At 38.7% G+C, this 11,991-nt stretch overlaps 1 protein-coding gene across 1 annotated transcript; it reads right to left on the bottom strand.

The window, feature by feature from the left end:
- Positions 1–1,884: 1,884 nt before the first annotated feature.
- On the bottom strand, positions 1,885–11,652 carry MMP7 (matrix metallopeptidase 7). The gene is made up of 6 exons (XM_069469019.1): positions 11,522–11,652; positions 8,763–8,989; positions 8,529–8,677; positions 6,684–6,812; positions 4,705–4,866; positions 1,885–2,174 (listed from the first exon to the last, which is right to left on the bottom strand). The coding sequence occupies exons 1-6, from the start codon at positions 11,627–11,629 to the stop codon at positions 2,113–2,115; spliced, it is 837 nt and encodes a 278-aa protein (XP_069325120.1). The 5' UTR covers positions 11,630–11,652; the 3' UTR covers positions 1,885–2,112.
- Between the last annotated feature and the right edge of the window lie 339 nt (positions 11,653–11,991).

Raw genomic sequence — 11,991 nt, 5'->3', positions numbered from 1 at the left:
GGTGGTGTGCACCTATAGTCTCAACTACTCAGGAGGCTGAGGCAGGAGGATCGCTTGAGTCCAGGAGTTTGAGGTTGTAGTGAGCTATGATGATGCCACTGCACTCTAGCGGGGTGACAGAGCAAGACTCTGTCTCAGGAAAAAAAAAAAAAAAAAAAGAAAAGAAAGACAAAATTTACTGGAAGGCAATACAGTCATTTGCAAAATCTGGAAGAGAAGTCCTGCACCTAAGCTATGAGGAGAACAGGACCCAGGGCAGCTTCAGGGAATCTATCTTGGTGCAGGATTGAGTAGGCAGTATCTCTAGAGCCCCATAGCCAGGATGAATCCACCTGCAGTGTTTTCTTGAGAGAGTGTCCGATAGGCCAAGCTTGGGACCTGTACTCCCCTCTCAGTGCAGGCAGTGTGTGGCATCCTAAGTGATGCCTTATGAAGATTGTACACAAAGAGGAGAGGCAGTTCCCTGCTCTCAAAAGTAGGGCAAAGGGATGCTGCGCAGGTAAGGACAACAGGTATCTCCTTCAGCTGCAAGACAGATACTGCCTCCTGCTGCCCGAATCAAAATACACACAGATAAGCAAACAAACCAAATATGCTTAAATCACAACTGCATTTGCTTCTGTGAACCTTATGGAAATCATTTAACCTCTCTTGGTCTGTTTTGTCATCTACAAAATAAGGAACTTGAATTTAATGACTTCTAACTTCCTTTTCATTCTAACATTATAGACATTTTCTCTTATGTTTTAAAAAGGTATTTGAACTCCTGTTCACACATAGTTCATATTTTGCCTGGATTGTGGATTCTCCTCTCATTTGACCTATCCTAGGAATGGCTTCTTAATGGCTCTGGTGGTAGGTCTGAGTTTTGGGATATTGATATGTTTTGCGTGAAAAGAGTCTGTGTGTGAAATTTTTAAAAAACATCATTTTAAAATGTGTGTGGGGGGCATAACTTATATCAGTAAGAAAGTAAATTTCAATTGTTCATCCCCCTGTTTTATAGAGAAAACCGTACATGAGTGTGGGGAGTGTGCAGGAGGAGGACAAAAGGAAAGGCTGAAATGACAGCTCTGTGTCCTGCTAAGGGGTTAAGTCCCACCTGGGGAGTGCTTGACCCAGAGAACACATTAGTGAGCCTCTGTGTGGAAAAGGAGGGCTCCGGTTGCAGGACATCAGGAGAATGAGTTCCTGGGGCTGTCAGAAGGCGTGGAGGACTGGGGAGAGACGTGGCAGGAGGCTGCAGCCTGCAGAAGTAGGTGGCCGGTCAGAAATTCCTGATCTGGGCTAGGTAAAGGATTTGAAGGATGGGGATAATATCCGATTTTAGTTTTCTTCAATCTCATTGCCCTTGTGCAGTGTAAAATCTCACTGTTGATGCAAATCTTCAGCAACGTCTACACTCACACAAAAGCCTTGCAGGATTGGTTTGGAGAAAGTTAAAGAGAAAAGGGCGAGACCAGTATGTGGCTGGTGCAGAGGAAAAGGAGCTTAGAGAGCAGCTGTGGCAGGAGAGATGCAGGAAGACCGGGAGGTGTGTTTGTGTGGTGGGAACACGGAACTGGAGGTGACTGTGAAACTGTGAGTCCTTGGGAATTCACAGACATTTTGTTTGTGGGGATAATTGGACTTCCCAGAAGAGTCAAAGCAACAGCTTGGGCCAAAAGGATCAGGGGATGTTAATGTAACTTTGGGCTCCACTAATGAGCAATGAAGAGGTGGAGCTCCCCGTTCCTCATCTGGGGATAGGGTGAAGGGCTGCTGAAGCCCCCAAGATAATACGCTGGGAATTTTTTTTTTGTCTTAGTCTTTGATTTCATCATATAGTATGCATTGTTTTGCTAGAGAAACAGTGCTCCCAACACAAATGATTTCACTCTGGAATAAAAATTTTATTTATTTGCATATATAACGTGTATTGATGTCTAGGAACTGCAAGCTGAATAAGGAGAGTCACAGATGAGTAAGACACGGTCATGCCATAAAGGAGTTTACCCTCAGAGGGAGAGCCGGGCAAAACTCAACTGCAGCACAAGAAAGAGTGAAGGAAGTGCAAAAGGGAGTACAGGAACAGTGTTTATCCATTCCGGTCGGGGAACAATGATACAGAATTCAATGAATAAATGGATGTTCTCCTGGAAGTTTCCAGTTCTTTCCTGAATTATTTCTCTTTCCTGTTAAGAAAAAAAAAATAAGAACATTCTGGTACAGTATAAAATGCTTTAAAAAAATCTTAAGACTATACAAAGGAAATGTCATGGCATGTACAATCTGTCATTCGCTCAGCCCAGTTTTCTATGTCTAGGACAAAGATTCTGGAGAACAACCTCCAAAGGCTGAGAAGGCAGTACTGCATCAAGTAGGGGGCTTGGGGGTCAGTTTCCTTTGCGTCTTGTCTCTGCCAGTTTACTAGCTGTGTGATCTTGGTAAGTTATTATTATACTTACCCTCTCTTAGCATGAGTTTACCAATCTGCAAAGTGTGGATAATAACTTCTCATTGGATTGCTGGATTACATAAGTTAAATTCATGTGAAGTGCTTGGTACATGATAAGTACTCAATGCATTTTCACTATTATTTTTATTATTCTGAAAAGAGCATTAGGACTCTTGCATGTATGAGTTTAATCGCATTCTTCTGAATCTACATTTTCTGCTACATTACTTTTTGGATTAATGGGCTCCCTATATTTACAGCCTCCATAAGTAAATCCTACTTTCATTTGTCCAGAAGTTTCTTCTTTCCAACTCTGACCAGGGATACCTTTTTTTTTTTTTTTTTTGCGCCTAATTCTTAAGGATTTAATGCACCAGTCTATTTTCTTACTGTGGGTGGGGAACCTGTGGCCTTCAGATTTCAAGATTGTTCTTTTTTAAGCACCAAAGGAGGTTAAAAAACACTTCATCTTTCTCTGCTGCACCCCTTTTAATAAAAGGATTTGTTCTGTAAAATTTGGATTCAGTCAAAAGGCTCCACTCAGGATCCAGAAGGCCACATGTGGCCCCAAGGCCACAGGTTCCCCACCCCTGCGAGATGCAGTGGGAGAGCAGTGTTTTCTGTTTTGTTGGCAATAACTTTACCAGTAATAGTCAGTATTTTGTGAGTCCTTTGGACAGCAGCAGTTTTCTCAGTTGGATCTTTAGGGGACAGTTACATAGCATTTTCCAAAGTGTGTTCTCTGAAGTGCTATTTCATGGGTCTCAATGGGTATTCCATAAGAAGGATTATAATTTAGGAAACAATGGATTAAATGATGTTTGTTTAGTATTCTTTAAGATCCTATGCAATTGAAATATAGTATGTAGTGTTTCTTGAACTTATTTTTCCATAGCATCCGTTTTTGGGAATCATCTTGTAGAACTAGAGTTCTGGGAACACGCATTGGGAAATGCTGATTTATATAATAGTAAGATTTGGGTTTAACTGATATCTTAAATCCATTATCCTATAGGAATAATTTTCCTCTAAGAACAGTACTCTATTATGTGCAAGCACTTTCACTGCTCATTTGATCATTCAAAGACTCTTCTGTGATCTCTTTTCAATGTATTCTTATCACCCTGATATTTTGTCAGATAGGCTTAACGCATTAACTATCTCACTAGAAAAAACTTTTTTTTCCCTAGTACCAAAGTGTTTTGTCACAAAAACAGAATAAAAACTTAGAAAACAAAATAATCTTTTCTAATTTAATGAAAAATTTGCTACTTTTTATTGTTTTCTGTGTGTGAGTTATACGCAACTTGAAAAATAGTTCATAAGGGTAAAGGTAAAAAGATATTTTGAGTTACATACGCTTCATGAGGCCCCAGACTTAAAACTAGTGTGAGTTACATACAGCCCACATGGCAGTTAACGTGTTAATTATATCTGCCAACTTAAAGATGTCATTCTATATTTTCTTATCCAGAATGCTTTTATTATAAAAGTTTACTAGGTAGGGATATGTTGTAGAAAGAGTATGAAACCGCACAGTCCTGACTTGGAATCATCATTCAAGCACTTGACAGCTACATGACCTTGAACTGTTCGCTCAGCCTCTTTGAACCTCACTTTTCTTATCTTTATCCAGAGACCTGGCTTTGTATCCTTGTCCTTTGATTTCTTTCTCAAATACTATTTCCAACTGACTTGATCAAGGCAGATACAAATCAATGTGTTTTTTAAAACTGAGTTTGGAACTTGATTAAACCAAAACAGTGTAGATTGGGACATGGGATATTCATAAGCTTCGTGACCAGAAATTAGAAACAGTTGCTGTCCATAGTTAACCATTTTCCCTACACATATATGCAAACAGGAAAAATTGGGTCTCTCTCAATTGCCAAGGGCTGAATCGTTGGCAGTGGGTGGCTATGGCGAAAGGTGTTTTGTTTCTTCTGTCCATTCCTACAGGGGAGACCAGCGTAAAGTATTTGAACTAAGGAAGAGCAGTGAATGGCAGCTTGAAGAAAGCCTTAATAGCTTCATTTTCATAATTTCACCATGTGATAATATATTACTGAAAATCAACACCCTCATAGTATAAAATAGTCTGGTTGCATTTTGAATATTTAATGTCTCAAATTTCTCCCTTCAATAGCTTTTAGATATAAATTCCAGTGTGGTTTTCCAGGTAAGTACCCATTTCCCAGCTTTTATCATCCAGGACTACTCTCAAAAGAAAATGTGAAATCCCCCCAATTTAAAATCATAAATATTACCATATAGTTTCTGAATGCCTTCAATATCATCCTGTGAAAGTTTGAAATTTTGGAGATCTCCACTTCCATAGGTTGGATACATCACAGCATTAGGATCAGAGGAATGGCCCAGACCCAAAGAATGGCCAAGTTCATGAGTTGCAGCATATAGAAAGTTAATTCCTACAAGGGAAGAAGTGACATACGATAACTATAAAAATAACACAGTATTATATATAACATAATGCATAATATCATAATAAAAAATAAAGTAACTACAAAAATACCCAACTCCCAGTCCTCTGTAGTTTACTTATTTGTTTCTAGGTTTTCAAAAATGGGGAGGGGTTTCCCATCCAATTACTAACTGATAAGCACACATGTGCACAATGGATTGTAAAACTTAGTGAAAATCAAGCGGGGTGGGGGGGGGAGGGGAGGGACAAACACCTAACAGGCACAATGAACACGATCTGGGTGATGGGCACACTTATAGCCATGACTCAAGCATTACAAAAGTGATCCATGTAACCAAAAACATTTATACCCCCTTAATACTGTGAAATTAAAAAAAAAAAAGTGGGGAGGGGTTAGAAGGAGAATCCAAATAGCAGTGCTTTCATCTCATCACCATTTATGCTTCTTAAAAAAATGCAATGTTTTTCCACCTCTTTGCTTCTTTTGGTCAGGCAGCAATTTTCCATGGTATTATAGAGAGCGAAAGTTTTAAAAGCACTGAGATCTAGATTGGAAATGTAGCTCTACTACTTACTGGCCAGACAACTCTGGACAATTTAATTGATGTTTCTGAGTCTCAGTTCCTCATCTGTTCAATGGAGACAATAATTCCTACCCTATAGATTTGTCATAACTAGAGTTTCCTAGTATCTGGAAAGTCATGGCGATTCAATAAATGATAGTGACTTTGAATATCAGGAGAGAGAAAGTTGTCTTTCAGAAAGGCAAGACTGAAAGGCAGGATCTCCAGGTAACGCTAGGCTTTGTTTTTGATTTTGACTCATTAAATTGTATTACGTATAGCCTTTTCTCTCCCTCAGACTCACAGGCTTTGCGAGCAGAGGGGAAGGTGTGAACTTGTAAGTTTGAGGAGTGGCCGGAGCTCCAACTGTGTCGCATTAGATTGAAACTGCCCTTAATCTACCTTGAGTGGGAAGAAAGGAGAATGAAACAGACAGGCAAGGTGTGAAAGGGCGGTGGCATCACAACTGTATATAGGTTTGATTTTCACAGCAAGGCAGTAATACTTTGAACTGTGGTGAATTCCCTTTACCAAACACAAGTACCAGTTTCCCTTTCAGGGCCACTTTAGTAGCTTCTTTTTTTTTTTTTTTAAAGAATTTTCTCCAATAAGGATTAGGTATGCTAGAGCTCCTCTCCATTAGTTGTCTGATGCGTCTATAATTTCCTACTTTGCAATGTGATGAATATGATGGGCTGGGTCACGGAGTTGGTTCTTTTTGAAAAACTAGTGAATAATCCCAGAATTATATATAATTGTTACATACTCTCTGTTCCTCTTTCTCCTCCATTTGAGACCCTTATTTTGCGGAAATAGGAAGAAATAGCTTTAATTTACTGAATCACTAATATAGTCTAAGCACTGTATAAGCATTGTCTCATTTAATTTAAACAACAACCCTTGAGGTGGGAACTGTTTATATTCCCATTTCACAGATGAGAAAACTGAGGCTGAGATAAGTTAAATAACTTGCCCAAGAGCACACAGTGAGTAATTGGTGGAGGTACAGCAAACTGAACCCAATGCTGCTTCACTCTGTAGCCTGAGCTTCCATCTTTTCTACAGGTATGTAGCATTATGAATATATTAATAAGATAATGCATTTAAAGCATATAGTACAATGGTTGGCACCTAGCAAGAGCTCAACACTTATTATAATGTAATGTAATTATTAAATTAAAGTTATTATAAGTTCAGGATTGTAAAAAGGATGTGAAGAAGAAGAGATGGGATGCTATACCTATACCGCTGCCATCAGTCCAGCGTTCATCCTCGTCAAAGTGAGCATCTCCTCCGAGGCCTGGCCCAGGTGCAAAGGCATGAGCCAGCGTGTTTCCTGGCCCATCAAATGGGTAGGGGTCCCCATGAGCTAAAAGAAAACGGGGAGATTGCTCTTAGTGACTAATTTTTTCTCCGGTCATTTTATCTTTTCAGTTTATATGACTATTGAGGCTGGAAGGAGCGGCCCCGTTCAAGTGGTCGGGACTGTTAGTGCAAGTGGTCAATTGCACGCACAGGGTGGTTCGGGTGCCTGTTTGGTACAGGCGCTTTTTCTCTTACAGAACCACTGCTCATCACTGATAACCACCATATATTGAAGGCTTACTAGATAAGTCACTTTAAATGCATTTACATCTAAGTTGTGGTTGCATTTAAGCTTTTGTTAAATTTGACCACTTTGCTTGGCCGAATGGTAGTGGGAGGGAGAACAAATGTGAGTACTGCATTGAGCAAGTAATTTGTGTAACATTTCATACATTTTTTTTCCTTAAAAATCTAGCTTATTCTTTGTGGGTACAGTGGACGTTCTCTTGGAGCACCATGCTCAAGGTCTCTTAAAATGGCTTTTGATAGTTCTTTTATTTGTGATGCAGAGCTATTATCTTCAAGTTGACAGCAGGTCATACCCAGTTTATCTAACTCTTAAAAAACTTTTAGTGCCACGATTAGTGCTTTCCAGAACATTTTCTTCAAGTGTTGTCAACGTTCTGGGTTGAAGTTTAAATTTCAGCTAAAATCGCAGTACCCGAGCAGTTCAACATTAGAACAGACCAAAATTGGCAACATTTCCTCCAAATTTGCCCCATGAAACACGACTAATTAATAGTTCATGTTCATGAGTTATATCTCTTTAAGTCCTTTCATAGGAAAGTGTCTATTTTCTACTTTCTTGCTACATGAAAGTTTACGACCTGTTGCTATCCCACTTGTTGGGGGCCACTTGAGACCTTTGGAAGCTGTAACCCCTTCTGTTGGTTTAATATTGATGTTAGCTAGATCACTTTAAACATATATTCATGTGCTGCATAAATGATCTTTCTGTCAGCAACAGGCCACATTTATAATGGTGGTCCCGTAAGATTATAATGAAGCTAAAAAATTCCTATTGCCTAGTGATGTAGCTGTGGTAATGACTTAGTACAATTAATTACATTTTTGATGTTTAGATACACGGATACTTACCATTGTGTTAGAATTGCCTACGATATTCAGTACAGTAACATGCTGCGCAGGTTTGTAGCCTAGGAACAATATGCTGGACCGTATAGCCTAGGTGTGTATTAGGCTATGCTATGATCCAGGTCTGTGTTAAGTACACACTATGTTGTTCACACAATGACAAAACTGCCTAAGAAGGTATTTCTCAGAATGTATCCCCATGTTAAGTGACGCATGACTATACATATATATATATAATAGTTCATGCTACAAACTTTTGGCAAACTTTTTCTACAAAGGGTCAGACAACAAATATTTAAGCTTTGTAAACTTGATGGCTTCTGTCACAATTGTAGACTACCCAAAAGCAGTCATAGACAGGAGGTAAATGAAGAAGGATGGCTGTATTCCAGTAAAATTTTATTTACAAAAATAGATGGTAGGGTTTCGTTCATGGGTTGTGGTTTGCCAACTCCTGCTATAAAAAGTGGTTCTAAATCAACAGATTATAAAAATTGTAATACTGTCACTAAATATCTATTTATCTCTCATTCAGAGGTTTAAGTCCTGAAAAGAGGAGATCACTGATATAAATAATAAACAAATAAAGTAAGACACAGTATTAGTCTACAGAAATCTTTCTTACCTCCTCTGGCGAAGCCAATCATGATATCAGCAATTCCCCACCTTACTTTCTTGAAACGCAATGGGATCTCTTCGCTCCACATGTTTAAAGCCTTTTCCACTAATCGATTCACTGTGAAAGTTGATAAGTCTCGAGTGTATGATACAATCCTAGTAGCAAACAAGAAAACAGTATTTAACCTCTCAGGGAAAGGGCTTTATCATTTTTGCCAAAATGAGCCAAAGCAAAACTAACCTGTAGGTGACTATTTTGGAAGTCCATTTTGGGGTTTCCGGGAATAGCGAGTATTCTGCAACATCTGGCACTCCACATCTGGGTTTCTGCATTATTTCTATGATGCGGGGGCTTAACACTCCAGTTATAGGCAGGCCAAAGAACTTTTGCATCTCCTTCAGTTTGGCTTCTAAACTGTTGGCAGTTTTTGTTTGTGAGTCATAGGAATAAAACCTTTTGAGATAGTCCTATTAAAAAGAGAGAAATTAATCTGCAGTTCTTGTTTGTTTATTGGCTGCTTTTATCTTGGAAATCTACACATCTTTTGCCTTTGGTTCCTGCGGATTCAAATAGTGATTTGAAGACAGAATAATTACATAGTCACTGAATAAAATAAATGTACATTAGTGAGGAGAAAATTTAATATCAATAAAGAAGCACTGGCATGCCGTTTCATCAGTGAAAGAAGAATCTCTCAATTTCTCTTTTATCCCATTAAATGCGCCGAGGAGAAATACATGGTACACTTTATAAAGCCTAGACTTGTTTGTCACAGCAATCAGGAAGCGTACCAGGGAGTCCTCCATGGGTATGACGGAGACCTTCCCTCAGCAGGTCCACGGGGGGAGATCTGAAGCCAGCTAGGCCCACCTAAGGTCTGGCTGAGATGTGGTTCCAGCTAGAGGTTAAAAGGTCTTAAAGTTTTAGTTCCAGGAAAGAATATTAGGAGATTATTAGCTTACTTAGTTTAACTTAATTGCTCAGGTGAAGAAACCCAAGCTCATAGAAACTAAATGATTTACCCGGTTCACACATTAAATTAGCAGCAGAAGTGGACCTGAATTTGCTGACTTCTAGTCCCTCTTTCCACTGTCAAATCCCTCGTAAAGCCCACTTTGGGAAGTTGTAGGATAAAACAGGTCTCCCAGATCTACTCCATGCATAATTGGGTCCCCAGGAATTTCTTAGAGATTCCCAGTGTCTGGGTATGAGTATGTAAATCCAGCAGCCTAAATACAAAAAAAATAAAAAGTGAATGAACAAACAATGGTAGCAACCTCACAAGAACATTTTTTAAGCACTTACTAGTGCCAGGTACTTACATACTTATCTCATTTAAAACTCGTAACCACCCTGTGAAGTAGGGATGGCATTGTTATCCCTACTTTCTATATGAAGAAAGGTGGCTCAGAAAAGTGAAATCAGTTGCCCAAGGTCACCTTGTGAGTGACTGAAGGAGCCAGTATTTGAACTCAAGTGTTCTGACTTCCTTAGAAACACGTATCAAGTTATATAATGCATGATAGTATTGTTGTTGAAATTATTTAAAGATTAGCTCACTAATTTGCAGACTACTTTGGAGTAGATGAGAATAACTACTTGTCTCAGAACCTTTCAGGAGTATGCACTTTACCTAAGTAAGCTTATTAATCTTGCACTCTCTCTTCTTGTTACCAATGATTGTGTTTCATTAAATACAACAAATACTTATTGTTCACCCATGACAATTAGGAATTAATTGCTTATTTAAAAACAAATAACCCATTTTGTCCCTTCCAGAGCTACAGACTTTACCAGGACACCCTCTGGAAGAAATCCTGCATTCTTGAGATGACTTTTCCTGTCTTCTGTTAAACCTAGCTAACTTCCCTCTAGTTGACTGCCAATCTGCATCCTAAGTGAAGGAACTAAATATCCATGCACAGTCCTCCTTCTGGATAATCCATTAGGTGGAACCCTATAAAATTACTGCTTTGGAGGTAAAAAACAGTTCAATCTTGATAATTTCTTATGGTTCAATCTAACATATTTCTGGAAATTATTAAACATTCAAGTTAAAGTGAAATAAAACTTGACTTTTCTTATGCTTAAAGCTTAAACTTATAAATAATATTTATGAGTAATCATCCCATTATTTTACCAAATAATAATTCTTTATACTTATTAGACTGCTTATTAAGTAGTCTATTGGAAATAACATGATTTTTGAGCCAGAAACACTTCTCCTTCATTCCTATCTCCGCCACTAACAAGAATGTGAAGGAACTTGACTTTGGTTCTTCTTTTTTCCAGGCCAGAGCTAAGGATTAAATGACAATGTATACGGAAGTATTTTATAATCTTTAATTGTTATGTATGTGTTAGTTGGTATTGTTATCACCTCAGTTATTCATTAGAATACCCTGTAAGGTACAAAAACACATAGTATTATTATTTCCATTGGACACGTGAGAAAACAGTCAGAAGTTAATGCCTTGTCATTGGCTTGTGGGAGAGTTGTAACTTCTACCCATGTTTTCTGACTTCAAATCTCTCCATTACAAGTGGTCCTCATCTTAAGAGGCAACATTCTGTGTACTTTATGAAAAGAATCTCAACTGACAATAAATAATAATAACTTCAATCTATTGTGTATAAACAATGTTTTGGATACTGTGTTAAATGCTTTACAACACCCTGGTTTGGTTGATACCATTAGTATCTCCAACTTTCAAATTAGAAACCTGAAGTTCAGAGAAGTCTAATGACATTCTTAAGTTCATTTACCTAGTGAATGGAGGAATTAGAACTCAAACTCAGTTTGAGCAGGCTCTAAAATCTGCTCTTAATGGCTACTTGATGAAAACATATATTGCTTTTATAATCAGAAAAATTACACCCCCCTCCCATCCCCCAAAATTCATTGCAATACTAACATGGAAGGAGAAATAATTGAAACACGCACTTCCTAATGCTGATGGTGGGATCATGGAGCCCTAGGTAAGCGGACTGTGACGTACCTGAGCCTGTTCCCACTGCGGCTTACTCATGCCTCCCGCCTCCCTGGGCAACGGCAGGGCCAGGCTGCTGGGCAGCAGACACACAGCACAGAGCAGGGTGAGTTGCATAGCCGCCCTCCAGAGATGATTGTTTCCGGACCTAGGATTGGTTTGGCGTTTTCTGCTAGAGGCTGGAGAAATTTATACAGTTTCTCAGCCCTAAATGTGGAAATAGGTGACTCATTGAGTGTTTTCTTTCTTTTTAGTGTCTACAGAACTTTGAAAGTGTATGTTATTTTTCATTAATGAAAACGAGGAAGTGTTATGCCCTTGTTGGCAGGAGGCACACAATGTATTTGTCTTTCAAAAGATTTTTTTTTTTCTGTCTGCTGTATAAATAGAATCCATGAGAAAGCTCGTTTTATTTGCCAGAATCAAATTACTACTTACATAGATCTTCTCAATTAAAAAATTTGGGGGAGCATTATTCA

The sequence above is a fragment of the Eulemur rufifrons genome, chromosome 6 (genome assembly GCF_041146395.1).
Source record: "Eulemur rufifrons isolate Redbay chromosome 6, OSU_ERuf_1, whole genome shotgun sequence".
NCBI classification, from domain to species: domain Eukaryota; kingdom Metazoa; phylum Chordata; class Mammalia; order Primates; family Lemuridae; genus Eulemur; species Eulemur rufifrons.
The sequence above is the reverse complement of the archived record's forward strand: the minus strand, read 5'-3'. Positions and strand labels throughout refer to the sequence as shown.